This window comes from Calidris pugnax, unplaced genomic scaffold (assembly GCF_001431845.1).
Source record: "Calidris pugnax isolate Ruff unplaced genomic scaffold, ASM143184v1 scaffold210, whole genome shotgun sequence".
Taxonomy (NCBI): domain Eukaryota; kingdom Metazoa; phylum Chordata; class Aves; order Charadriiformes; family Scolopacidae; genus Calidris; species Calidris pugnax.
In genome coordinates, this window is record NW_015091004.1 from 32,425 (window position 1) to 58,307 (window position 25,883).

At 45.6% G+C, this 25,883-nt stretch overlaps 1 protein-coding gene across 1 annotated transcript in view; it reads left to right on the plus strand.

Annotated features, from left to right (window-relative positions):
* TRPM8 (transient receptor potential cation channel, subfamily M, member 8) overlaps window positions 1-25,883 on the plus strand; it is a 66,316-nt gene that overhangs the window by 17,961 nt on the left and 22,472 nt on the right. Inside the window, exons 9-19 of the mRNA XM_014955606.1 lie at window positions 2,724-2,826; window positions 3,567-3,685; window positions 4,257-4,547; window positions 5,873-5,968; window positions 12,241-12,384; window positions 12,890-13,002; window positions 14,082-14,298; window positions 18,329-18,420; window positions 19,698-19,839; window positions 22,039-22,210; window positions 22,451-22,628. Coding sequence (XP_014811092.1) covers window positions 2,724-2,826; window positions 3,567-3,685; window positions 4,257-4,547; window positions 5,873-5,968; window positions 12,241-12,384; window positions 12,890-13,002; window positions 14,082-14,298; window positions 18,329-18,420; window positions 19,698-19,839; window positions 22,039-22,210; window positions 22,451-22,628 — 1,667 coding nt within the window. The remainder of the gene's footprint in view (window positions 1-2,723; window positions 2,827-3,566; window positions 3,686-4,256; window positions 4,548-5,872; window positions 5,969-12,240; window positions 12,385-12,889; window positions 13,003-14,081; window positions 14,299-18,328; window positions 18,421-19,697; window positions 19,840-22,038; window positions 22,211-22,450; window positions 22,629-25,883) is intronic.

The following is a 25,883-nucleotide window of genomic DNA, read 5'->3' on the forward strand; positions in this document are numbered from 1 at the left end:
ATTCCTCTGGATGGCTGGCTCCTAGCTGATGTGCTGCTTGCTGTCACAAGTCCCTTGTGTGCTTTATAAAGGTGGATATTTGATGAATCAGGCTTCACACTCCTAAATCCTGCTGGATTGCTCAGAACAAAGGGTTATCGCTGCTCGCCCATGGACTTTCAAACTGTAGTGATCCTGCTTCAGGGTTCTCTTGTTTGTTCCAAAATTTTTTGTCTTTCTTCCTGCATCCCTTAAGATATTGGGCAGGACAGATTTCTCCTACAGACTAGGAATGGGACCTTTTGGACTAGAGACCTACTTGGTTGGTATTTTTATTTTTTTATTTATTTATTTCACGGAATTGTTGGAGTTGGAAGGGACCTCTAGAGATCATCTGGTCCAACTCCCCTGCCAAAGCAGGGCTGCCCAGAGCACATCACTCAGGAGCATCCAGGTGGGGCTTGAAGATCTCCAGAGAAGGGGACTCCACACCCTCTCTGGGCAGCCTCTGCCAGGGCTCTGCCACCCTCACCCCAAAGAAGTTTTTTCTCATATTTGAATGGAATTTTCTATGTTCCAGCTTGAGCCCGTTGCCCCTTGTCCTATTGCTGGAAACCACTGAAAAGAGTCCGTCTCCAACATCCTTCAGCTCACCCTTTAGATACTTATAAACATAAATAAGGTCTCCCCTCAGTCTTTGCTTGTCCAGGCTAAAGAGCCCCAGCTCTCTCAGCCTTTCCTCATCAGGGAGATGCTCCAATCCCTCCATCATCTCTGTTGCCCTTCGCTGGACTCTCTCCAGCAGTTTCCTGTCTCTCTTGAACTGGGGGGCCCAGAACTGGAGGCAGGATTCCAGTTGTGGCAGTGTCCCTGTGCCACCTCCATTGTGACTCTGTTAGCATTGACATGGGATGCAGTTGAAGGTACCACATTGAACATAGATCAGTAAATTCTTCTTTTGCTTCTCTTTGCCTCCTTGACCAGAGGTAGAACCTTCAGGATGTGGTCACCATTGTGACCCCGTGTGTAACTGTTTATTACAAGAGTGGGTTTTTTTGAGACTGGGGAAACTGGAGAAGTAAGGAGAGCATTTACTACCTTGGGTTGCATGGACCAGTCTCAGAAAACTCTTGTAACTCTCTGATTACCTGACCTTCAGATCAGTTTAAGTTATACTTCTGTTTAAGATGTGTATCTTCTGGTTTAAGATATACTTCTGTTCTTAATAGGGACAGAAGAAAACGGAGCTCCAGAAAAATCTCAATATTCTGCTATTTTTCAGAAGTCTTAGTTCCAGCAACGCCACAGCTCACTGAACAGTCCATTAACTTGAGCTAATTGACTTTCTCAATTAATTGCCCGATGCTTTATCCTGGGGTCTGATTCTGTTTTCCTCTCTCGGTTAATTATCTCCTACCCACGCTCACAGTGGGGAGCAGGGCACTGATTGCATTTTCAAAGCTCAGTCAAGGTTCATCATGAGGGATGGAAATTGTTATATTGCTTCCTGTACACTTAAGGCTCCTTCTCTCAGCTTTCTGCCCTTCCTTCTTTTTTTTTTTAAAGTTTTTTTTCTTTTTAATGAATGTACCTTTGCAAATTGTTTGCAGGCTCTGGACAGGAATTCAAACATTTGAATTTTTGTGTGTATTTTCTTTGATATAAAACAAGCAAAGCTTCTGGTGTTGAAGTTTAAGGAGCTTTTGTTTATGAATGTACCGTTGCAAATTGTTTGCAGGCCCTGGACAGGAATTCAAACATTTGAAATTTTTGTGTGTCTTTTCTTTGATATAAAACGAGCAAAGCATCTGGTGTTGAAGTTTAAGGAGCTTTTGTTTCTGGTAAGGCCTGAGTCAAAACCCTTGGTCAGAGCTTGGCAGAGTGAGTCCATGGGACAACCTGCAAGTTCCAGTAGAAAACCTACTCCACTTGACCCTGTTTTGAGCAGCGGGCTTGGACTAGATCTCCAGAGCTATCTTCCAACCTCATCAATTTTCTTTGATGGAAAATTGATGGAAAAAGAGCAGGGGTAGGGCACGGCCTTTTGCAGAAATGAGTCTGAACTTGTACTTTGAGCCTGGGGGCTTTGGAGTCTGAAACTGAAGAGGAAGAACTTCCCTCTGAGCAGACTGTGAGTCTCTGGTTTCCAGAAGGAGCTCTGCTCTGTGGAGCGTGGAGCTGCTGAAGGCAGGTTTCCCTGGTTGGTCACCTGGCCACACTCTTCACAGTTTCTGCTGAGCTACCTTGGACCATACCTCATCCTTCAGTCAAGAATGGAAAATATTGTTTGTTTTCTGTGTGCCAGAGTGAAAGTAACTTTATAAGGCTTAGTTATGTGAGAAATTATCTCTGCTTTTGTCAAAGCACAAGAAGGTAGATACTCTTCTTCAATAAACGGGTAGATGTTTGTTGAAATTTGTGCTGCCACGATCTGTTTTTTTCTTTTTATGAGTAATTTCTAATTACTGAGATTATATCTTTTTGGTTATGGTGCTCTGCATAGGGGGAATCAGTTATTTGCTATATATTCAGAGGATAATTAATCTTGTACTTGGGTGACTTTAAAATAAATCTCATTATCTACTTCTATCTGGACTTGATTAAATTTTAACTGTATGTGGAAATAGGACTGATGAGAAGCAGCTTTGCTATGATGAGATGGGAAATTTCTTTTAAAGTTGCTCCAGGAGATCAACTACTTAGCAGCCTAGATTGCTTTGAAACGGAACTTTTTCTTTTTGCAGATCAAAGAAGTCCTTGAGAACCCACATTTACTGACAGTTATCAAAATAGAAGAAGCTGGAGATGAAATTGTGAGCAATGCCATTTCTTTTGCTCTGTACAAAGGCAAGTCATTGTTTTTCTGTGTTGGTTTATTTTTTTTTTTAATAGATGTAAAAAGATGGCTATTTATTGTCTAGAGCAGTGCCATCTCTAGAGTTTAAGCTTCTGCCATAGCGTGGAGCTTGTCTTCATCTGCAGTGGTGTGGACAACCTACACTGTGAGATCAGTGGGGGTGAGATCAAAGCTCAGGAAGATATTCTGCAGAGCTTTGAGGATGCTGTGGTGGCATCTCCACAAGTAGCTCACAAGTGTGCAACACAACAGGGAGTCAGTCAGGAGGCCAAGCAAACCCCACTGACTTGCCCCCGTGAGTAATTCAGGACCTCTCTACTACTCCAGCAGAGCAGAACCATCACTGGTGGTTGGGCAGACCCCATCTTCCTCTCTGTGCGCAGAGAAAGCCCATGAACATTACAGCTTCTTATGACACTTCTTGTGTTGGGCCCCATGAGGGATCCTGCAGAATTTCTTCCACGTGGTGTGTACAGGACACTGAGAAGCCTGAAGGAGATGGTGCTGGTTTTGGTTGATGAGGTGCTCCTAGCGGCTCATTTGGACCATAAATATATCTCTAACCCTCCAGCATCCTCTAAAACCCCATTGGAAAGATGCACGTGAGTCTGGGGAAAGACACTTGATAGGGGTCTTGTCATGTAGAGTGTGAAAAGCAGAGATAAATAAGTATGCCATGAAGCTCTCTTGTCTCTGGTCCTTTACCTAGAAGATTGTTCCTCCTCTGCAGCTTTCAGCACCAACGAACATGACAGAGATAACTGGAATGGGCAGCTGAAGCTGCTGCTGGAGTGGAACCAGTTGGACCTGGCCAATGATGAGATCTTCACCAATGACCGAAACTGGGAGGTAGGGACCACTTCTGTCTGAGTACAGGGACATGGGACAGGGGGAGTAGTGGGAAGAGAGCTGTTGTAACAGCAGCCACTGTCTCAGCACCCTCAGCCTCTCTGATGATAAGTAAGAGTGTCTAATCCTCCTTGCACTTTCACCAAAAGGGTTCTCAGCCATTGGAATGGGCTGCCCAGGGAGGTGGTTGAGGCCCCATCCCTGAAGGTGTTCAAAAGACGGGTTGATGTAGTGCTGGGAGGTCTGGTTTAGTGATGATGCTCCTTGTTTGTTGTGTGGGTGTCTATTTTTGTCAGTGAGGTTGACAGTTGGACAAGATGATCTTTAAGGTCCCTTCCAACCTAGAAGATTCTGTGATTCTGTGATCACTGATGGCAAAGGTTATCTGCCCATGCCAGAAGGGCTCTAGGCCATCCAAAAAAAGGCAATTGCATACAGAAGAGTCTGCTTCTGATGAAAATGTGGCAGCGTGAAGGAAAACGTGGCAGTGAGCCAAATGTGCCAGGCCCTTAGGTTTAGATTTAAGATGTCTCACCTGCTCCCTAATATTTGCTTCTCCGTTTCTTCCTAGTCTTCTGACCTGCAGGACGTCATGTTCACAGCCCTTGTGAAAGACAGGCCCAAATTTGTCCGTCTGTTCCTGGAAAACGGGTTGAATTTGAGGAAATTCCTTACCACAGAGGTCCTTAGAGAGCTGTACACGAACAACTTCAGCAGCCTGGTGTTCAAGAACCTGCAGATCGCAAAGAATTCCTACAACGACGCGCTCCTCACCTTTGTGTGGAAGATGGTTGAAGACTTCCGAAGAGGCCTCAAAAGAGATGACAAAAACAGCAAGGATGAGATGGAGATACATCTTGCGGTAAGTGATGAACAGTCTGAGCCCACTGTGTGTCCCTGAAAAGAAAAAATAAAACGAAAATTGTGTTTTGTTTCTGTTATGGCAGGATTTGCTTTAATAGTCTCAGCCGTGCATTACGTTTGACATAACACCCCACTTTACAAATGCATGTAAGGGTTGTTTAGCTACAATAAAAATGGGTGAGTTTATTTGGGTGTTGAGTATGAGACGTAACGCCCCACTTTACAAACGCATGTAAGGGTTGTTTAAGTACAAGAAAAATGGGTGAGTTTATTTGGGTGTTGAGTTAAAATATTTTCTGTTGTAGCAATTAGCACTCTAGTTATGTATCTAATTTATTCCAATATAACTTCAGAGCCTGGTACAGAGTTGGGCATGGAGAATTTGGACTCATATTTTGCAGACTATTGTATCTTAAGCCTTGCTCGCTGTGTCAAGCACCTTCTGGACTTTCATTTCATTTGGAATTTGGACTTTTATATTTTGGTGCAGACTATTGTATCTTGAGCCTTGCTCGCTGCGTCAAGCACCTTCTGGACTTTCATTTCATTTCATTTCATTTCATTTCATTTCATTTCATTTCATTGTCAGGTAGAACCAGACTTCTCAGTTAACCACAGCATGGTTGGTCCAAACACCACATCCAGATGTGAGTTTCAAACCTGGAGCTTAGGCGTGAGATAGGAAACTTTTGAGATCAATTGTTGACCTCAGAGATGCAACGCAACAACACCTGAGACATTTAGGGGAAGCTTGGTTTCCATATGATGCTCAGCTTTAAGGTTTTACACCAAAGCTTGTGGTTCTTAAACGATTTGTTGCTCAGGAGTCATTTTGTGGCGGTTTTGCAATCCCCAGGTGTTAATTGCTTTAATTCAAAGATAATGATGGTGTAGAAAGTCCTCTCTGATTAAGTTTTTGTGAAGTTCAGGGTCTTGCTTAAACACAAAAGGTATATTGGTTACAGTTAGTATGCCTTTTGGTGGATAATCTGTGTCACCAGGTCAAGCTGTGAATGAAGCTATCAGAACTTCGTGGCTTAAAGCAGAAAGTGACTTTGACCCAAATGTCATTTAATAGTCACTTGAGGAAAAAAGAGGGAGGCTGATTCTTCCACACCCAATAGGAAAATAGAAGGCTTTAATAGAAATATAAACTAATTTTAATTAGTGTGTGACAAGTGCCACGTAGGTGAGAGAGAAGGTTGGTGGGCTGTCTGTAAAAGGAATAACATATGAAAACAGGAAAGTTGCAGGCTAGGATTTGTTCCAGTTGCAAACAGTTTTGTGAGCTTAGGTCTGAGGAGTTTGTGTTCTCTCTTCCAGGATGAGTGTCCTATCACAAGGCACCCGTTACAAGCTCTGTTTATTTGGTCAGTTCTTCAGAACAAGAAGGAGTTGTCTAAAGTCATTTGGGAGCAAGTAAGTTGAGTTCTCCTTTATTCCTCTTTGCAAACAGCACAGTGGTGGTCCTCGTGTTCGGTTTGTAGGCTTTTGAAGACTCTGGATCAATCTTCAAACACAAAACCACAAAGAGAATTGCTAGATGGCTCTGTGAGTAGGTTTAATGTTACCCATTTTGTGTTTGGGTGTGGATTTCATACTTTCCTTTTCTAATATCATGTGTTAATCAGCAGTCCAGCTGACATTTACCGATGTTCAAGCTTGGACGCTGAATTCCCACCCATTCCACAATATGGATGTGTTCTGATCTCAGGTGTTTGATTGAAATCCATTTCTAATTTTGATTAGACAGTGCATTTAGTGCTGATTGTATCAAATACATAATTCACAGGCTGCAAATGTGAGGCTAATGCAAGCCAAGCTAATGGATGCTCCTGCTTATGTTGGTCCTTGTGCCTGAAACAAAGTGTTTCTTCCCTGTACGTGTGGATGCACGTTGGTCTGTGTGTCCAAAACATGCCCTACACGTGTGGACATTTTGAATGGAATAAGGTGACATAGTTCAGGCAGTTCAGGGGTATGGTATGATCTGCTGGAGGGTAGAGAGGCTCTGCAGAGGGATCTCGACAGGCTGGATGGATGGGCCGAGGCCAACAGGATGAGGTTTAACAAGGCCAAGTGCCAAGTCCTGCCCTTGGGTCACACCAACCCCCTGCAGCGCTCCAGGCTGGGGGCAGAGTGGCTGGAGCTGCCTGGCAGAAAAGGACCTGGGGGTGTTGGTGGACTGTGGGCTGAACAGGAGCCAGCAGTGTGCCCAGGTGGCCAAGAAGGCCACCAGCATCCTGGCCTGTGTCAGGAACAGCGTGGGGAGTAGGGCCCGAGAGGTGATTGTCCCCCTGTACTGGGCACTGGTGAGGCCTCACCTCGAGTACTGTGTCCAGTTTTGGGCCCCCTACCACAAGAGGGACATGGAGGTGCTGGAGCGGGTCCAGAGAAGGGCAACGAAGCTGGTGAGGGGTCTGGAGCACAAGTCTTATGAGGAGAGGCTGAGGGAGCTGGGGGTGTTCAGCCTGGGGAAGAGGAGGCTGAGGGGAGACCTTCTGGCTCTCTCCAACTCCCTGAAAGGAGGCTGTAGAGAGACAGGGGTCGGTCTCTTCTCCCAAGTTACAGATGATAGGACAAAGGGTAATGGCTTCAAGTTGCGCCAGGGGAAGTTCAGGTTGGATATTAGGAAACATTTCTTTACTGAAAGGGTTATCCAGCATTGGAATGGGCTGCCCAGGGAGGTGGTGGAGTCACCATCCCTGGAGGTATTTAAGAAACGTGTAGACATGGTTCTTCAGGGCATGCTCTAGTGCCCAAGATTACTGGTTTATGGTGGGGTGCTGTGTGGGTGGGTGATGGTTTTTGGTTTGGTGGTTGTCGTTGTGTGTTTAGGTGGTGGGTGGTGGTTTGTGTTTTGTTGGTTTTTTTGTTTTGTTTGGGGTTTTTTTGGCTTTTTTTTTGTTGGTTGGACTCGCAAGTCCTTTAGAATTTTAATAGAAGGGGTCAGGAATTGTTTCCATTCTTGGAACGTGACTTGCTTTAATAATGAGCTCCAGGTCTGATGTGGAGCAATAATTGCATAGTGGTGTTTTTTATTCTGTGCAGAAAAACAAACGGATAACTCTGCTGGTTTTATTCAGCAAATTGTAAGGCAAGATAATTCATTGAATTTGCCTGAAATGCTGCCCAGAAATTCAGCCTGATTTATAAAGAAGCCAAGTGACATCTCGAAAGGAAGCAGAAAGAAAGCTTTATTTAGAAAACTAGATATCCAACATTAAATACTTCCCTTTAATGTCAAAACGTGTTTTTTACTGCTTGGAAATCTTTTCCACACCATCTGTTCCCAGTAGAAACTGTGTCCTGTCTAAACAGTTTGCTTCCAAAGGGGGATGGGGGATGGGAGTGGTTTGTAGAGATTTTCTTTCATTGGGAAGAAAAGCCACCTTAGCTCTAGTGGCAAGGCTGAAGAAGGGTGCTCAGAAATAGCAAGAACAGAGAATAAGAGAAGATTTCTGCATGAGTCCTGGTAACATCTGAGTTGAGAAGAGCCATCCTTCAAATTTGGAGCAGTACTTTTGGGGACTCAGAATAAATTGTAGCTAAAAGCAGGTTAAAATCCTTAATTCTGAAATGCAAAATGACATAACCTTCCTTATTCTAAGGGGATAAGCAATACACTCGCTCCTTGAGAATGCAGATCTAGTTCAGGTTTTCTTCTTTCTTCTTTCCTATGACCTTTAGTTTCTCCATTTGCAATGGTTGTCAGTGACTCAGAATTGAGCCCTGCATCTCATGGGCTGGAGTGACCAATAATTTCTTATTTAATGAGGATAATGCGTGACAGGAGAGCTGGGGAATGTTCTTTTTTGAAGGACTTCCATTTCAGGAGCAATCATGCTAACGTTTCCTTAGCACCTAGTTATCCTGCAAATTGTTCAGGGAATCATGCAAGTGAAGGCCAGCACTGTTGGCAGATACTGAAAATAGCAAGAACAGAGAATAAGAGAAGCTTTCTGCAGGAGTGCTGGTAACATCCGAGTTGAGAAGAGCCATCCTTCAAATTTGGAGCAGTACTTTTGGGGACTGAGAATAAATTGTAGCTAAAAGCAGGTTAAAATCCTAAATTCTGAAATACAAAATGACATAACCTTCCTTATTCTAAGGGGATAAGCAATACACTCGCTCCTTGAGAATGCAGATCTAGTTCAGGTTTTCTTCTTTCCTATGACCTTTAGTTTCTCCGTTTGCAATGATTGTCAGTGACTCAGAATTGAGCCCTGCATCTCATGGGCTGGAGTGACCAGTAATTTCTTATTTAATGAGGATGATGCGTGACAGGAGAGCTGGGGAACGTTCTTTTTTGAAGAACTTCCATTTCAGGAGCAATTGTTTCCTTAGCACCTAGTTATCCTGCAAATTATTCAGGGAAACATGCAAGTGAAGGCCAGCACCATTTGTAGCACCCAAACTGAAGCTTACCTGTGGTGAACCTTGGTTCCTCAACTTGGAAGGAAATACATTACAGTGTTGCTTCTGGGGCTTTATTGCAGGTTTTGGCCTTGTTCTCTTGCCTGGTGCAGAAAATAGTGGGTCTGTAGCTGCATTGCTACCCAACAATTTGCTGTCATCACCATAAATCAGATTAAGTGACAGTTAGGGTGTAATAGCCCTGCAGGTTGAATAGGGAGCCATAGAAATGTTGGTGGAAAGGGCTTTTGGAGGCCACTAGTCTTCTCATTGAGGTGGTGTTACCACCAGGACTAAATCAGTTCAGTCACAACTTCATTTAGCCAAATCTTGAAGATCTCTACAGGTTAGATATTGTTTTATTGCTCCTTAAATCAGACCATGTTTGTTCCTTTTTTGGGATTCATGGAGACTAGATTGACCTCAGCCATTGGAATGGGCTGCCCAGGGAGGTGGTTGAGGCCCCATCCCTGGAGGTGTTCAAAAGACAGGTTGATGTAGTGCTGGGAGGTCTGGTTTAGTGATGGTGTTGCTTTTTTTTGTTGTGTGGGTGTCTATTTTTGTCAGTGAGGTTGACGGTTGGACAAGATGATCTTGAAGGTCCCTTCCAACCTAGAAGATTCTGTGATTCTGTGGCCTGTTGAACTGAAGCCTTATTTTTCTTTGTGTGTATATCAGTAAAGCTATTTCACTGCCCATTAAGGATACACGAAAAATATCTTGCTAGCAGAAAGTCCTCCTACTTCGTAAGGTGCAAACTGCTTAAATAGACTTTCTCAAAGGTATCTATACCCCTCAGACCTGATTATTTAGGAACCTCAGACCTTTATTATTTAGGAACCTCTTCTGTTCCAACTTGTGCCCGTTGCCCCTCGTCCTCTCACTGGGAACCACTGAAAAGAGTCTGGTTCCCTCCTCCCTCAACCCACTGTTGAGATACTTGTAGGCATTAATAAGGTCTCCCCTCAGCCTTCTCTTCTCCAGACTAAAGAGTCCCAGCTCTCTCAGCCTCTCCTCATCAGGGAGATGCTCCAATCCTTGAATCATCTTTGTTGCCCTACGCTGGACTCTCTCCAGCAGTTCCCTGTCCCTCTTGAACTGGGGAGCCCAGAACTGGAGGCAGGATTGCAGTTGTGGCCTCCCCAGTGCAGAGCAGAGGGGGAGAATGACCTCCCTTGACCTGCTGGCCACACTCTTCCCTATGCAACCCAGGATTCCGTTGGCCTCTTGGCCACAAGAGCACACTGTTTGCTCATTGTCATTTTGTTGTCCACCAGGACCCCCAGATCCTTTTCTTCAGAGCTTGTCTCCAGCAGGTCCACCCCTAACCTGTACTGGTACCTGACATTCTTCTTCCCCAGGTGCAGGACCCTACACTTTACCCTGTTGAACCTCATGAGGTTCTTCCTTGCCCAGTTCTCCAGCCTGTCCAGATCTCGCTGGATGGCAGCACGGCCCTCTGGGGTGTCAGCCACCCCTCCCAGTTTGGTATCATCAGCAAACTTGCTGAGGATACACTCTGTCCCCTCATCCAGGTCACTGATGAATATATTGAAGAGCATTATGGGCAGAATAAGGTGCTCCTAACTCTTCTAAAGCATCTATGTTTGCAACGCGTTCCCTGGTGAAAAAGCATCAGATTCTGCCCTTGTTGGTCAACTCTGCTGTTCATATGGGACTGTTGTGACTAAGTCATTAGATCAGTGCTGAATGAGTGAAAAGAAGATGAAACAAGCAGATACACTGAGTCATTTGAGTAAAAGTTCACAGAATCACAGAATCTTCTAGGTTGGAAGGGACCTTCAAGATCATCTTGTCCAACCGTCAACCTCACTGACAAAAATAGACACCCACACAACAAACAAGGAGCATCATCACTAAACCAGACCTCCCAGCACTACATCAACCTGTCTTTTGAGCACCTCCAGGGATGGGGCCTCAACCCCCTCCCTGGGCAGCCCATTCCAAGGGCTGAGAACCCTTTCAGGGAAAACATTTTTCCTAATATCCAGCCTGAACCTCCCCTGGTGCAACTTGAGGCCATTTCCTCTTGTCCTGTCACCTGTGACTTGAGAGAAGAGACCGCCCCCCACCTCTCTACCCCCTCCTTTCAGGGAGTTGGAGAGAGCAATAAGGTCTCCCCTCAGCCTCCTCTTCTCCAGGCTGAATAACCCCAGCTCCCTCAGCCTCTCCTCATAAGACTTATTCTCCAGACCCCTCACCAGCTTCGTTGCCCTTCTCCGGACCCGCTCCAGCACCTCAATGTCTTTTTTATGGTAGGGGGCCCAAAACTGGACACAGTACTCAAGGTGAGGCCTCACCAGTGCCCAGTACAGGGGGACAATCACCTCTCGGGCCCTACTCCCCACGCTGTCCCTGTTGGCTTTCTTGGCCACCTGGGCACACTGCTGGCTCCTGTTCAGCCCACAGTCCACCAACACCCCCAGGTCCTTTTCTGCCGGGCAGCTCCAGCCACTCTGCCCCCAGCCTGGAGCGCTGCAGGGGGTTGGTGTGACCCAAGGGCAGGACTTGGCACTTGGCCTTGTGCAGAACCCAACTTAATGCTATCTCTGGGTGAGCTGATTTAATATTCCAGTTTTCATCCAGACATGAGTTCTGTACGAAAGCTTAATGAGGTTGTAAAGCAAAAAACATAGAGTATCTGTGTGCTTTAATATTATAAATGTTAGACTTTGGAATTCACTGAAGACAACTGCACCCAGGTTGGTGGGAAATGGAGTCTGAAGTCCAGAGAAGGGCAACAAAGCTGGTGAGGGGTCTGGAGAATAAGTCTTATGAGGAGAGGCTGAGGGAGCTGGGGGTGTTCAGCCTGGAGAAGAGGAGGCTGAGGGGAGACCTTATTGCTCTCTACAACTCCCTGAAAGGAGGGTGTAGAGAGGTGGGGGTCGGTCTCTTTTCTCAAGTCACAGGCGACAGGACAAGAGGAAATGGCCTCACGTTGCGCCAGGGGAGGTTCAGGCTGGATATTAGGAAAAATTTTTTCCCTGAAAGGGTTATCAGGCATTGGAATGGGCTGCCCAGGGAGGTGGTTGAGGCCCCATCCCTGGAGGTGTTCAAAAGCCGGGTTGATGTAGTGCTGGGAGGTCTGGTTTAGTGATGATGCTCCTTGTTTGTTGTGTGGGTGTCTATTTTTGTCAGTTAGGTTGACGGTTGGACAAGATGATCTTGAAGGTCCCTTCCAACCTAGAAGATTCTGTGATTCTGTGATTCTGTGAAGTTGGAGCTCAGTGTGGGGCTGCCTTTTTCTTCCAGAGCTTTTCACCGAGTGCTACAGCAACGATGAAGACCTAGCTGAGCAGCTGCTGACCTACTCCTGTGAAGCCTGGGGAGGGAGCAATTGTCTGGAACTGGCCGTGGAAGCTAAAGACCAGCAGTTCATCGCTCAGCCAGGGGTGCAGGTAACACCAGTGGAAAGGTGATGCAGGGATTGGTGTCACTCGTGGGATCTGGGCAGCTTAGAAATTAATATCATTGCTGTGAAAATGCTACATCCACATGAAGAGCCTGGGAAGGACCAATACTCAGTGTCCCCATGGAAGTGAGAGCCTCTGGGTGAGGCTAGGTGATAAAGCTAGATGATAAAGACTGCCTGAAGTGGCTTCTCCCTTGGCACATGCACAGTGTGGAGGTACTGCCCAGCATAAAGTACCTTCTAAATCAGGCCAAGTCCTGTTTGGTCTCATTTTGAACTCCTTGTCAGGTAGACTGGAGGATTGTTGGACTAAGGACCCAGCACACTGGTACTAATGCAGAAAGCTTTCTGTATTTTTGAAACAGTAATTTTGATTGAAATCTCACAGTTTGGGCTATTTTTTTCTTACTAAATCAAATATCCTGTAATAGCTTTCCTAGGTTATTTTGTTGCTGTTAGAACAAATGAGGATATTTTCTTCTTCCCTGCAGAATTTCCTTTCCAAGCAGTGGTATGGAGAGATTTCAAGAGATACTAAGAACTGGAAGATTATACTGTGTCTGTTCTTCTTCCCTTTGATAGGCTGTGGTTTCATCTCATTCAGGTAATCAACTGGGTTCTCATTAGCAGAAGCAAAGCAAGTCAACTACTCATAGAATCATAGGGCGGGCAATTCAGGCCAGAAGGGACCTCTGGAGATCATCCAGTCCAACCTCCAGCTCAAAGCATGGTCAGCTAGAACAGGTTACCCAGTACTGTGTCCAGTTGGGTTTTGAGGATCTCCAAGGATGGAGGTTCCATAGCCACTCAGGGGAACCTGTTCCAGTGTTCAGTCACTCTCAAATAAAGATATTTAATGGCTGAATGAGCTTATGACAGAGTGTGTCCTCGCTCTGGTCTGGAGTTAAGGTGTGCCAATTGTGTGTCTGAAGTCAGTGGATGCAGAAGGGCATCACCTTCAAAGTAATGCCCTGTGCTAGACTGCACCTGTTTCATTTTCACTTTAATGAAGAGCACAAACATTTCTGCTCTGCACTCGTGAGACCCCTCTACTCTGCACTCGTGAGACCCCACCTGGAGCACTGTGTCCAGCTGTGGAGTCCTCAACACAGAAAGGACATGGACCTGTTGGAACGGGTCCAGCGGAGGGCCACCAAGATGCTCAGAGGGATGGAGCACCTCTGCTGTGAAGACAGGCTGAGGGAGCTGGGATTGTCCAGCCTGGAGAAGAGAAGGCTCCGGGGAGACCTTATAGCGGCCTTTCAATACCTGAAGGGAGCCTGTAGAAGAGCTGGAGAAGGACTCTTTGCCAGGAGGTGTAATGATAGGACAAGGGGAAACAGTTTTAAATTGGAAGAAAAAAGATTCAGATTAGATCTCAGGAAGAAATTCTTTGCTGTGAGGGTGGTGAGACACTGGACCAGGTTGCCCAGAGAAGCTGTGGCTGCCCCATCCCTGGAGGGGTTCAAGGCCAGGCTGGATGGGGCTTGGAGCAACCTGGTCTGGTGGGAGGTGTCCCTGCCCAGGGCAGGGAGTTGGAACGGGATGTTCTTTAAGGTCCCTTCCAACCCAAACCATTCTGTGATTCTATGATTCTAGGTATAAAAGCTATCCCTTGAGACCTTTTCCCTCTTCTAAATAAAAGCTATCCCTTGAGACCTTTTCCCTCTTCTAATTCCTCAGGAAAAAACCTGTGGAGAAGAGCAAGAAGCTCTTCTTGTATTACGTGTCTTTCTTCACCTCCCCCTTTGTGGTCTTCTCCTGGAATGTCATCTTCTACATCGCTTTCCTGTTGCTCTTCGCCTACGTGCTGCTGATGGATTTCCAGAAGGAACCTACCGTCCTGGAGATCATCCTTTACGTGCTGGTCTTCATTCTACTTTGTGATGAAGTGAGACAAGTAGGCAGCGTTTGCAAACCAAAAAAAAATGCTTAGTGCTAGATGAAAAGCCTGGTGGGGACCCTCCTGGTAGCATAGGGCAGGGCAGGCTGCTTTGGGGCTACAGGGGGGAACCACTTCTGGGGAGATATGTCAGGCAACTCAAGGCACAATGAATTATTCCCCCCCAATAGTGTCCCTGCACCCAGTGGAATGTGTATTGACCTTGAACCTGGGTGGAGAAAGCAATGCCAGTGGAGATATGTCTCAGGGATGCTTGGCTTGGATTGCCAAAGTGGTTGAGGGTAGGAGGTCAGATTTAACCCATTTATCTGGTTGCATTCCTCTAGATCAAGTGATTCCTGTATCTCTTCTCCACATCCTACCCCTCCCTTTTCTTTTTTGAGCAATATCATTACAGATTTCTGTTTACCTTTTAATCATAAATACAATTTTTGATAGTTTCATGTAGTCCCAAGGACCTGCGTTGCTTGTGCTGGTGCGGTGTGGGGCTGCCTTCATAGCTTGGTTGATGCTCTTCTCACTTCATATCTAAGGGGGCATCTGAAATCCGTTGATTTTCAGGTGGGCTGATCTTTATCAGTCAGTGTTCAGAGCAGTGGGAAGAAGCTGGGGGAGAAGAGGGGGAGAAATGGGTGTGCAGTTTGAGCGTGGTGCTGCTTTCTGGTTGCTCTGGAAGGCATCGGTCTCCACGTTGACTTTTTTGGGGGTGATCTGTTGGGTGAGAGCACCCTGGCAGGAATGTTTCGTACGTGAGCTCGAACGACGTGGCTGAATGTTGCTGTTACTGTGCTTAACTTGCTGTGTGATCTTTTTTTTTCTTTTCAATAGCCAAGGTGGTACCCTGTTTAAGGCAACTTTACTTGCTAAGGAAAATGGGGTGAAAAGCAAAAGACTCTGTTGCAACGAAAACGCTAATGGAGTGTGTGTTTCTGCTGATTTAGGTTCTGGTGTCTCTGGACCTGTCCTTGTACTTCCTGTGTGTACCCAGCAAAAGTCCTGGGGAAAGCCTTAGGGATAGAAACCCTTTTTTTCCTCCCAATGTCACTATTTCTCACTATCCTGAGCAGACAGAACAGCTTCAAATCCCAGTAATCCCATTATTAGCTGGTAGCCATACCAGCTTGATCGTGCCAGTGGAGGCAGCTAAAACAGAGACTTTATTTAAGATTTAAAATTATCTTAAATCACTGTCCTGGCTCCAAACCTATTTTGCTAAGGAGCAGAATGCAGAACAGTGTCCCAGTCACCTAAGCTCTTAAATCACTGTCCTGGCTTCAAACCTATTTTGCTAAGGAGAATGCAGAACAGTGTCCCAGTCACCTAAGCTTCTCAGAAAACTGTCTCCCTGGCTTCCTCCAAGGAGAGGGATGTCTCACATTTTGTTTTCACGTCAAAGGAAAAGTAAGAATAGTGTTCCCTGGGGTCCCACTGTAGCTGCTGCAGTCAAATAACTAGTTTTGGGGAAAAATCAGCCCTCTGGGGCATCTGTGGAAGTGCCAGCTCCTAGACATTGCTCCAAATTTAAAGCAGATCGTTTCCCTGTTCAGGAGAACTGAACCATAAGCCACAGGCTCAGCCCTGTTTTCACTTCTGATGGTCCTAGAGATTTTTTTCACTAGCCAGAGCTGCTTTCTCATATCCCCCTTAGAGCTTATCATGGCAATAGTGAAATTGGAGATGCCTTTTTCCTGCTATCTTCTTAGCCACATGGATGTAGCCTCCAGCCAGGTGAGTGGGTAGACTTGTGGGGTGTGCAGGAAAGCTGGAGAAGGAACCTGGACAGAACCTTGGTGCACTCTCAGCAGTGGAAAACTGCTTGATATTTGAAGGACTGAACTGCACCCCAGACGTGGTTGTTCTCACTTGTTTATACACATCTGCCTGTTTTCTCTCCGTTCAGACCAAAGCCTGGTCCTTTCCTCCATCCACAGTTATTGTGCCCTTAATAGAAGAGGCATCAGGCTTAAAACCTCTGCTACATTCTACAGCTGTAGTGCAGTGATATGCTTATTGTTTTGTGAAAGATGTTTGGATCTAGCTGTCCACATAAAACACCACTCACTGTCATGTACAGACAACTTATGTTTGATTTAGGGAGTTACCAGGCAAAGGTGGGTGTCAGATGTTCTGTCCCCACTCAATGCTCGACCTTTTGTACCTTCAGTAGTAAGAAAGGTGTGTGTAGGACCCAAAATGCTGAAGGCAATATTTGAGCCTGACACCCTGGTGGCTGCCACAACTGTCCATCTTTAGCAATGTATCCCATCCCATGGAGAAATTGGAATGATTGTGCCACTGGAATAGCAAAGTGGATCTCTCTTCTTCATAGAATCACAGAATATTCATGGTTGGAAGGGACCTTTGAGATCATCGAGTCCAACCACACACACACAAAAAAACCCCCAAATATCCACAAAAACCTCCCCACACCCCACTCACCCTCAGACAGACACAACCCAACAATCTTGGGCCCTAGAGCATGCCCTGAAGTGCCACCTCTACACGTTTCTTAAATCCCTCCAGGGATGGGGACTCCACCACCTCCCTGGGCAGGCCCTTCCAGGGCCTGACCACCCTCTCAGGAAAGTCATTCTTCCCAATATCTAATCTAAACCTCCCCTGCCCCAACTTCAGACCATTTCCTCTGCTCCTGTCACTATTCCCTTGGAAGAAGAGGCCAACCCCCACCTCTCTCCACCCTCCTTTCAGGGAGTTGTAGAGGGCAAAGAGGTCTCCCCTCAGCCTCCTCTTCTCCAAACTAAACATGCTCAGATTTTCTTCTTCATTTAGAAGAAAACTCCCCTCAATCTCTGTTTCCCCTAAAAGTTCTGAGACCAGAATTGCCTTCCTTGGATAAGCCAGTTAAAGAGAGATTCACCAATCAGTACTCCACTAAGATTTGATTCTTTCAATGAAAATTAAAAAGAATTATGATCAGGGACTCAATCTATTTCTTCATGCCTGGCAGAGGTTTCTCCTGGTTAAGCTGCTTGTTCTAATGATTCACCTCTGGGTTGGATCCAGAAGTTGGTTCTTGCAGGAACTTTGGATCCAGGGCGCAGTACCAATCTGGGAACGAGCAAAGCTTCTCACTAGACTTGCAATTCAGAAATAGAGCACCAGGTAATTACAAGAATAAATTAAATCTCCATCTTTGATCAAAAGCCTGTGCGTGTAGCCATGGACAGATTACTCTGTGAAGAGAGAGAAGCCAGAACACTTCAACTGCCCCAAAACAGTGACCCTCCTGCTCTCCCCCTGGTGTTTCACCTGCTCTTGGTGGGTCTCACCGAGGTTCCTCTGGCCCGTTGGGCAGTGGTTCTCCTGGAGCACACGGTGACCTACCCTGAGGTACCCTGGCAGCATGTGTATACACTCGTGAGCACTAAGTACATCCATCCCAGCTCTGGGCAGGGCTGGTCTTCTCCACGCACCAGCACCTGCGTGGTGGGGTTGTGTCCTTTGAGCACAGGAACCCCGTTCTGCGGTGCAGTGGTTGGGTCACCCTGCAATGAACTGGTCCCAGTGCAAGAGCAGTAGCTTAGGACCTCTGGGCTGCAAGAGAAAACGTGTTAAGGAGCTCTCAAGATAGAACATCTCGACCTATTAGGTAAAAACACGTTGCCAGTAATTTCTGGCATTGCTGGATATTGCTGAATTGGTCTCAGTGCAAGAGCAGTAGCTTAGGACCTCTGGGCTGCAGGAGAAAACGTGTTAAGGAGCTCTCAAGATAGAACATCTCGACCTATTAGGTAAAAACACGTTGCCAGTAATTTCTGGCATTGCTGGATATCTTAAAAAACACTCTTTTGGGGGAAATTAAAAGCTATCTGAACTCTGGTGTATCTATTAAGTGTGATAAAAAAATTAGCTGGGCAAGGAAACAATCTTTACTATTGCAGTGGGTGGAATATTTACCAGGAGGACAGTCGGTGGGGTGAGGTGAGGGGAGGGTGGATGAGCTCTTGGTGTTACTGGCCAGTGCTGTGTGGGGGTTACTTTCTGCTCCTTTTTTTCTCCTCCCCAGTGGTACATGAATGGCAGTAAGTATTTCTCAGATCTGTGGAACGTTATGGATACGCTAGCCATCTTCTACTTCATAGCAGGGATTGTCTTCAGGTAAGTGGTACCTTTTCTTCTGGCTGTGGTGTGGCTTAGCTTCATTTCTGGGTTTGGGCTACAACCTGTAAGGAGATTTTTGGGAAACGACATGATCTGGAAACTCCCTGTTCTTTATGAAGGCCCCAAATATTGCCAAGTCCTGACTTTAAATCTGTAAAAGCAAAGAAAGAAAATTAAAGTGATTAAGGGACATCTGCATGCAATATTTTCTTTTTTTTTTTTTTTTGTTTGTTTAATGGAAGTTGAGTCTCCCTGTGGAGTGGAAGGTGGCTTTCCTAAGCTCAGATCTTTCTGGGCCAGCAGGGCAGTCCTTCTAGACTAGGTTTGGGTGAGTATGTTTAGAAGATGACTGAAATAGGCTTAGGTATCATGACTTCAAGAGCCTTATAGCTTTCAAAACTGGCTGTGGTGGCTTTCCTAAGCTCAGATCTTTCTGGGCCAGCAGGGTAGTCCTTCTTAATGCCTAAATTTGGGTGAGTATGATTAGAAGATGACTGAAATGGGTTTAGGTATCATGACTTCAAGAGCCTTATAGCTTTCAAAACTGGCTGTGGTGGCTTTCCTAAGCTCAGATCTTTCTGGGCCAGCAGGGTAGTCCTTCTTAATGCCTAAATTTGGGTGAGTATGATTAGAAGATGACTGAAATGGGTTTAGGTATCATGACTTCAAGAGCCTTATAGCCTTCAAGACTGGCTGTATAGAACCTATCAGGCAAAGTTGCAGGGTGAGATTGTTAATAGCTTAGAGACTTCTAAGTTCTTTGGGATTTTCCCTGGAAAAATTCACTATTCACTATTATTCACTATTCTCTACTTGCTATGGCAATCTGGACTCTTTGAGCTACAGTGTGATTATATTTATATATATATAAAGATATCTATAATAATATATATAAAAATAATTATAATAATTACATATATAATTATATAATCATATATATAATTATATAATTGTATATTTTATATTATATTTTTATATATATATTTATTATATTATATTTAAGGGGGCTGTGATTGTACCTCCAATAGTCTAAGAGAATGTCGTTAGCCCACATAAGCTGTTTTACTTGAATGGCTGAGTTTGCAACCACGCCAAAGAAATGCTGGAAACCCATTGTACTGGGCTGTTGGGAGAGGGTTTGGGGCCCTGGGTTGCAAGTGCTGTGTTTTCCAGTTACTTCCCACTCCCCACTTCAGTGTTTCGGTGTATTTTTACCTGATTTCTGCGTGCTTTACCCAATGCTTCTCTACATTTTCTTTTACTCTCTCCATCAGGCTTCACTCATCTGATGAAAGCTCTTGGTATTCTGGGAGAGTCATCTTCTGTTTGGACTACATAGTTTTTACGCTGAGGCTGATCCATATTTTCACAGTTAGCAGGAATCTAGGACCCAAAATTATTATGCTGCAGAGGATGGTAAGATTTTGGCAGCTATTCAAGAGCCTCTAAATAAATGATGTGACACCTTTTTTTCCCCCCCCTCAAGAGTGAAAAACACCACTGTTTTGATGATGGCAGCAAGTTCTCTCCTTAAATCTGCTAAACAGGATTAATTAAGGTTTAAATAGGACCTAATTAAGAGCAGGGCCTTTCTCTTTTCCTCTGCACAGGGAGAGAGAATAGAGATCAGGCTGAAGAGGAAAAATTATTTCCAGGTGGCTTTTGTCTTGCACGTCTCAGGTGTTTCAGTGGTAGATTCCATCACTCTTGTTGCTCACATGAGCCTTCCCCAAATGAGACGATGATAGATGGTATAGGAGGAGGAGGATCCCACCTGGAGCACTGTGTCCAGCTTTGGAGTCCTCAACACAGGAAGGACATGGACTTGTTGGAACAGGTCCAACGGAGGGCCACCAAGATGATGAGAGGGATGGAGCACCTCTGCTGTGAGGACAGGCTGAGGGAGCTGGGGTTGTTCAGCCTGGAGAAGAGAAGGCTCCGGGGAGACCTTATAGCGGCCTTTCAATACCTGAAGGGGCCTATAGAAGAGCTGGGGAGGGACTCTTTGCCAGGAAGGGTAATGATAGGACAAGGGGAAACGGTTTTAAATTGGAAGAAAAAAGATTCAGATTAGATCTCAGGAAGAAATTTTTTACTCTGAGGGTGGTGAGACCCTGGAAGAGGTTGCCCAGAGAAGCTGTGGCTGCCCCATCCCTGGAGGGGTTCAAGGCCAGGCTGGATGGGGCTTGGAGCAACCTGGTCTGGTGGGAGGTGTCCCTGCCCAGGGCAGGGGGTTGGAACTGGATGATCTTTGAGGTCCCTTCCAACCCAAACCATTCTATGATTCTATGATTTCTGTCTTCCACTGCATCCATCACACAAGTGACTGGAGAAGGAGGTGGTGAGGAGCCTCTCATGGGGTGGCTGGGCTCATTCTGTCCTTTGTAGCTGGAGGGGATGTTTGCTAGCAGACTGGGGATGGCAATAGGAAGACAGTGGGATTCTATATCCTACAGATGGGGATTGCTGTAGGTGTGGGCATGAGGAGCACTGGAGAGCCTGGAGTAGGTGTGCTTGGATTTGTGCCTGTCACCTGGGGCTGATCTTGTATATAGAATTTAAAAAAACCAACTGTGTAGTGCTGGGAGGGATGGTTTAGTGATGATGCTCCTTGTTTGTTGTGTGGGTGTCTATTTTTGTCAGTGAGGTTGACGGTTGGACAAGATGATCTTTAAGGTCGCTTCCAACCTAGACGATTCTGTGATTCTGTGACAATGGGAGTAACGGCGTGGTCTGCAGCTTACCCTGAAAGCCTTTCTTTTCCATGTACTACTGCTGCAAAGCTGGAGTCTGGACATCACTTGGTCCTAGAGTGCCTTGTGATATGGAAGCAACAACACAGGATCTGCAGCTTACCCCAAAAGCCTTTCTTTTGCCATGTACCACTGCTGCAAAGCTGGAGTCTGGACATCACTTGGTCCTAGAGTGCCTTGTGATATGGAAGCAACAACACAGGATTGTTTCCCTTACATCTTTCTCTTTTTTGGCCTCCTTCAAAAGGGATGAGTTTTGAGTTTTGACTACTAATAAAAACGCTTGGGGCTAGTGGAAGGACAGATCTTGGTGGAGGTGGGTCTGCAACAAATGGAGCAGCTCAGCTGGGATATGGACTAGTCTTTGGTTATCTGTATATTGTTAAGAGCTAGACATTCATGAAACTGTTAGCCAGAGTGTCTAGACTCTAAATTCTGGTTTGAAGTCACCTAAGAGTGGCATTTTCAGAAGTGATGACTGCTTTCATCTCGCATTTAGCTACAGGGGCTGCAGCTGCAGTTGTTGCATAAATAGTCTTTGTAGGTGGAACTTGCTTTTGTGGGTGGGTGGAGCCTGTCTGGTGCCAGGGGGATATCTTAAATTCTGAAATGTGCCTTGGTTTTATGGCTGTGTAAACATTTTTGAAGTTCCCCGAGTGGAAATTGTCCATTATTTGTGTGTGTGTGTGTGTGTTAGGGACTGTAAATCTGAAAACTTGCATTAAAAGGTGCTAACTTTTGTGAGCTTTTCTAATATTTGTTCTCCACCCTAATTTCAAATCAGGGAGAAAAGAAGCCATGGGTGGCTTGCAACAGGCACACAGTTGGGGTACTGACGCATCTGCTTGTTGTCCTTTTTCAGATGATAGATGTCTTCTTCTTCCTCTTCCTCTTCGCTGTGTGGATGGTGGCCTTTGGTGTGGCCAGGCAAGGCATCCTGAGAAAGAATGAGCACCGCTGGGAGTGGATATTTCGGTCTGTCATCTATGAGCCATACCTGGCTATGTTTGGCCAGTACCCTGATGACGTTGATGGTACCTATTCTCTGTGGGATGCTCTCCTGGGTGGGTGGAAGGCTTTATCCTTTCAGTAGTTGTCCATTCCTGTGTTGACCCCTTTCCTCCAAGCGGCAACAACGCAAGGTTTTTACGTCTCATGGGGAGGTGAGGAAGGAGGAGACCACTTGTGGTCAGTAGCAGTGCTCAACAGGGGCTGTACTCAACAGAAAGAGGGGGAGAGGGCTCACTGGTTGTTCTCTGCTCTTGCCTTCTGAGGTACCACCTACAACTTTGACCGCTGCACCTTTTCGGGGAATGAGTCCAAGCCTTTATGTGTGGAGCTGGATGCCAACAACCAACCCCGCTTCCCCGAGTGGATCACCATTCCCCTTGTCTGTATTTACATGCTCTCAACTAACATCCTCCTTGTCAACCTGCTGGTGGCCATGTTTGGGTACGTAATAGATCAATAACCCTCTGAGAGTGGGAATGAAATCTTGGAAAACGGGGTGAAGTCAAGCCTTGGAGTCTGCTTGGAACTTTTGCAGAGGAGTAGCTGGGAGTAACGTGGACAGAGTTCCCAGCTTGTAAGAGACCTCCCAGTTGAAGGGTAGTGTGGGGAGGTGAATGTAGGCAAGTGGGAGGTCTGGTTTAGTGATGATGCTCCTTGTTTGTTGTGTGGGTGTCTATTTTTGTCAGTCAGGTTGACGGTTGGACAAGATGATCTTGAAGGTCCCTTCCAACCTAGAAGATTCTGTGATTCTGTGTTATTCAGCATTTCTCACAGCAGTCTGATTAAAAGTGGTACAACGTGCTGGGGATGGATGGGTTGCTGCCTGTCCTTCTACTACTTCTCTCAGAACCCTTTCCACAGTGAGCAAGCCCCCGTTGTTCCCACAGGGGATGATAGCTGGTTGCTTTACCAAGTAGGAGTTGCTCTACCGTTGACCTCACAAGACATGAGTTCCTCTCACAGTCTGGTTTTACTAACCAGAACTGCTGTGGGGTGATGATGTGTGGGTTACTGCTCTAGTGGACCTGCTGTTTATTGTTCTGCCTTACACCACAGACAGATGGGCAGCATCTCCTTGGGACATCTTGTCTTGAAAAATGCCACCGCCTCTGTTTTCAGATGGTAATTTATCTGTCTGGGGCTCTACCAGTCAGGAGGTCTCTTCTGGTATCTTGTGAAGTGTTAGACCATGCAGATGGAGTACTGTGTCCAGTTTTGGGCCCCCTACCATAAAAAAGACATTGAGGTGCTGGAGCGGGTCCAGAGAAGGGCGACAAAGCTGGTGAGGGGTCTGGAGAATAAGTCTTATGAGGAGAGGCTGAGGGAGCTGGGGGGGTTCAGCCTGGAGAAGAGGAGGCTGAGGGGAGACCTTCTCGCTCTCTCCAACTCCCTGAAAGGAGGGGGTAGAGAGGTGGGGGTTGGTCTCTTTTCTCAAGTCACAGGTGACAGGACAAGAGGAAATGGCCTCAAGTTACACCAGGGGAGGTTCAGGCTGGATATTAGGAAAAATTTTTTCACCAAAAGGGTTCTCAGGCATTGGAATGGGCTGCCCAGGGAGGTGGTTGAGGCCCCATCCCTGGAGGTGTTCAAAAGACGGGTTGATGTAGTGCTGGGAGGTCTGGTTTAGTGATGATGCTCCTTGTTTGTTGTGTGGGTGTCTGTTTTTGTCAGTTAGGTTGATGGTTGGACAAGATGATCTTTGAGGTCCCTTCCAACCTAGAAGATTCTGTGATTATCAAATATCCATGGGCTGCACTGGGGCCAGCAAGAGAAAAACCAGAAGTGATCCTCAGGGAGAAGTTTGCTCAGCTTCTTCTAGAAGTCTTTGGTGCTTACACTGCAAGCTCTGACACAGAGTTGAGTTAAAAATGGGAGGTCCTTATATCAGACTTGTGGAACGTAATGCCCTCCTGTCTTACTTCTGACTCATGAGTACAGTTGGGTTGGTGGTGTGGCTCTCTTCTCCTTCCCATTCCTGCTTCTTTTCTGCTTACACTCCCCTGCAGCCCAAAAAAATATATACTTACAACCCCATGGCATCCTCCTTGAGGTCCGCTATGTTTATTTTTGTGTGTTTTAATAGTAAATTGGCAGTGACAGGCTTGGCAACAATTTGCTTTGGCAACAGGAGTATTTACAAGAAGCACTAAAGACTCTTGGTTTGCCTCAAGAGGATCTCCCTTCCCAAAGCCAATGCCAATTCTGCCTGGCCTGAGATGAGACGTATTAGGGTGATGAGTTGAGAAACCCCTTCAGCTTTGGGATCTGCTCACAAGAAAATATATACTTACAACCCCGTGGCATCCTCCTTGAGGTCCATTATGTTTATTTTTGTGTGTTTTACTAGTAAATTGGCAGTGACAGGCTTGGCAGCAAAGTGCTTTACAAGAAGCACTAGGGACTCTTGGTTTGCCTCAAGAGGATCTCCCTTCCCAAAGCCAATGCCAATTCTGCCTGGCCTGAGATGAGACGTATTAGGGTGATGAGTTGAGAAACCCCTTCAGCTTTGGGATCTGCTCTCCCCTCAGCTCTAGACTTTTCTTCCCATACTCACCTGGACTCCAAAGACATGTCAGATTTTGGTGATTTTTGGCAAGGCAGCTAGGACTGGTACAACATATATTTTTTGTACGTGTGTTTTCCTAACCTGCACAGGACTTGGAGACAGAAGACAATACTTAATACTCCCTAGGAAGGGTGAAAGCAGTTCATGTTACTAAAGGAAAGTATAGTACTGAGCCAGCTCTAGCCCAGAAGCCTTTGATATTTGTTAAAACATTTATTTTAACGGCATCTAACAAGAAAAGTTCTTGTTTATCCAGCTATGCCAGTAAAAACCTTGTTTTTTGCCGGTTCAGCTTATTTTGTGGAAGGACCCAGCGTGAGTTCTCTAATGACACTCTCAGAGCTCTTTGCATAATTCATTTTAACCATACACTGAACAACTTAATCAAGCAGGAGCACTGGATTATACTGAACTCAGGAAGCCCAGTGCTCAAACACCAATCCCAGGTGGTTTTTTTTCCTTCGTGCAGTTAGAAATGTGTGAATCTGGAGTGGCTCATCCTAAGACCAGTGTGTACATAGTCTTTGTCAGTCTTTAATAATGCTGATGTCTGGTAGATACCAGTCCAATCAATGCCTCTATATGTTGTAATTACAGTCATAATCATCATATAATCATAATCATATAATAATTTTAACAACAGATAACCCAACTGTTTCTTTGCGTCCAGTTTGCATTAGCTGAAAAGGGTGAATATCACATTTTAGACACTTCTGAAATTCAGGTTTGTGTTTATCTTCTAAAACAAAAGATAATTTCAAAGAGGTGAAAGTTTTAGCTTATCTTGTGTATTCGGACAGTCCATGAGCTGGTTGCTCTTGTGGTTGTTGCTTTGCTGGACTCATACAGTGATTAGTGCCCCTCCTAAAAGTCTCAGGAGCTTTTCGTTTTTTGTAAATGATCTATTTTTAGGGTGGTTTTTTTTTTTTTTTTTTCCCTTTAAAGAAGAAGTCCTATTACTTTTCTTTCCTTCGAATGAACTTTGAGGTAAGGGTTATTAAAGTTAATAGAACTGTTCATTTTTTAAAATAAATAAATTAATAAAGGCCTACACAGGAGCGGGGCCAAATGCCGAAGTCCTTATTGAAGCCCATATTCTGATCTCTGTTGCAGTGCTGTAAGTCAAAAGA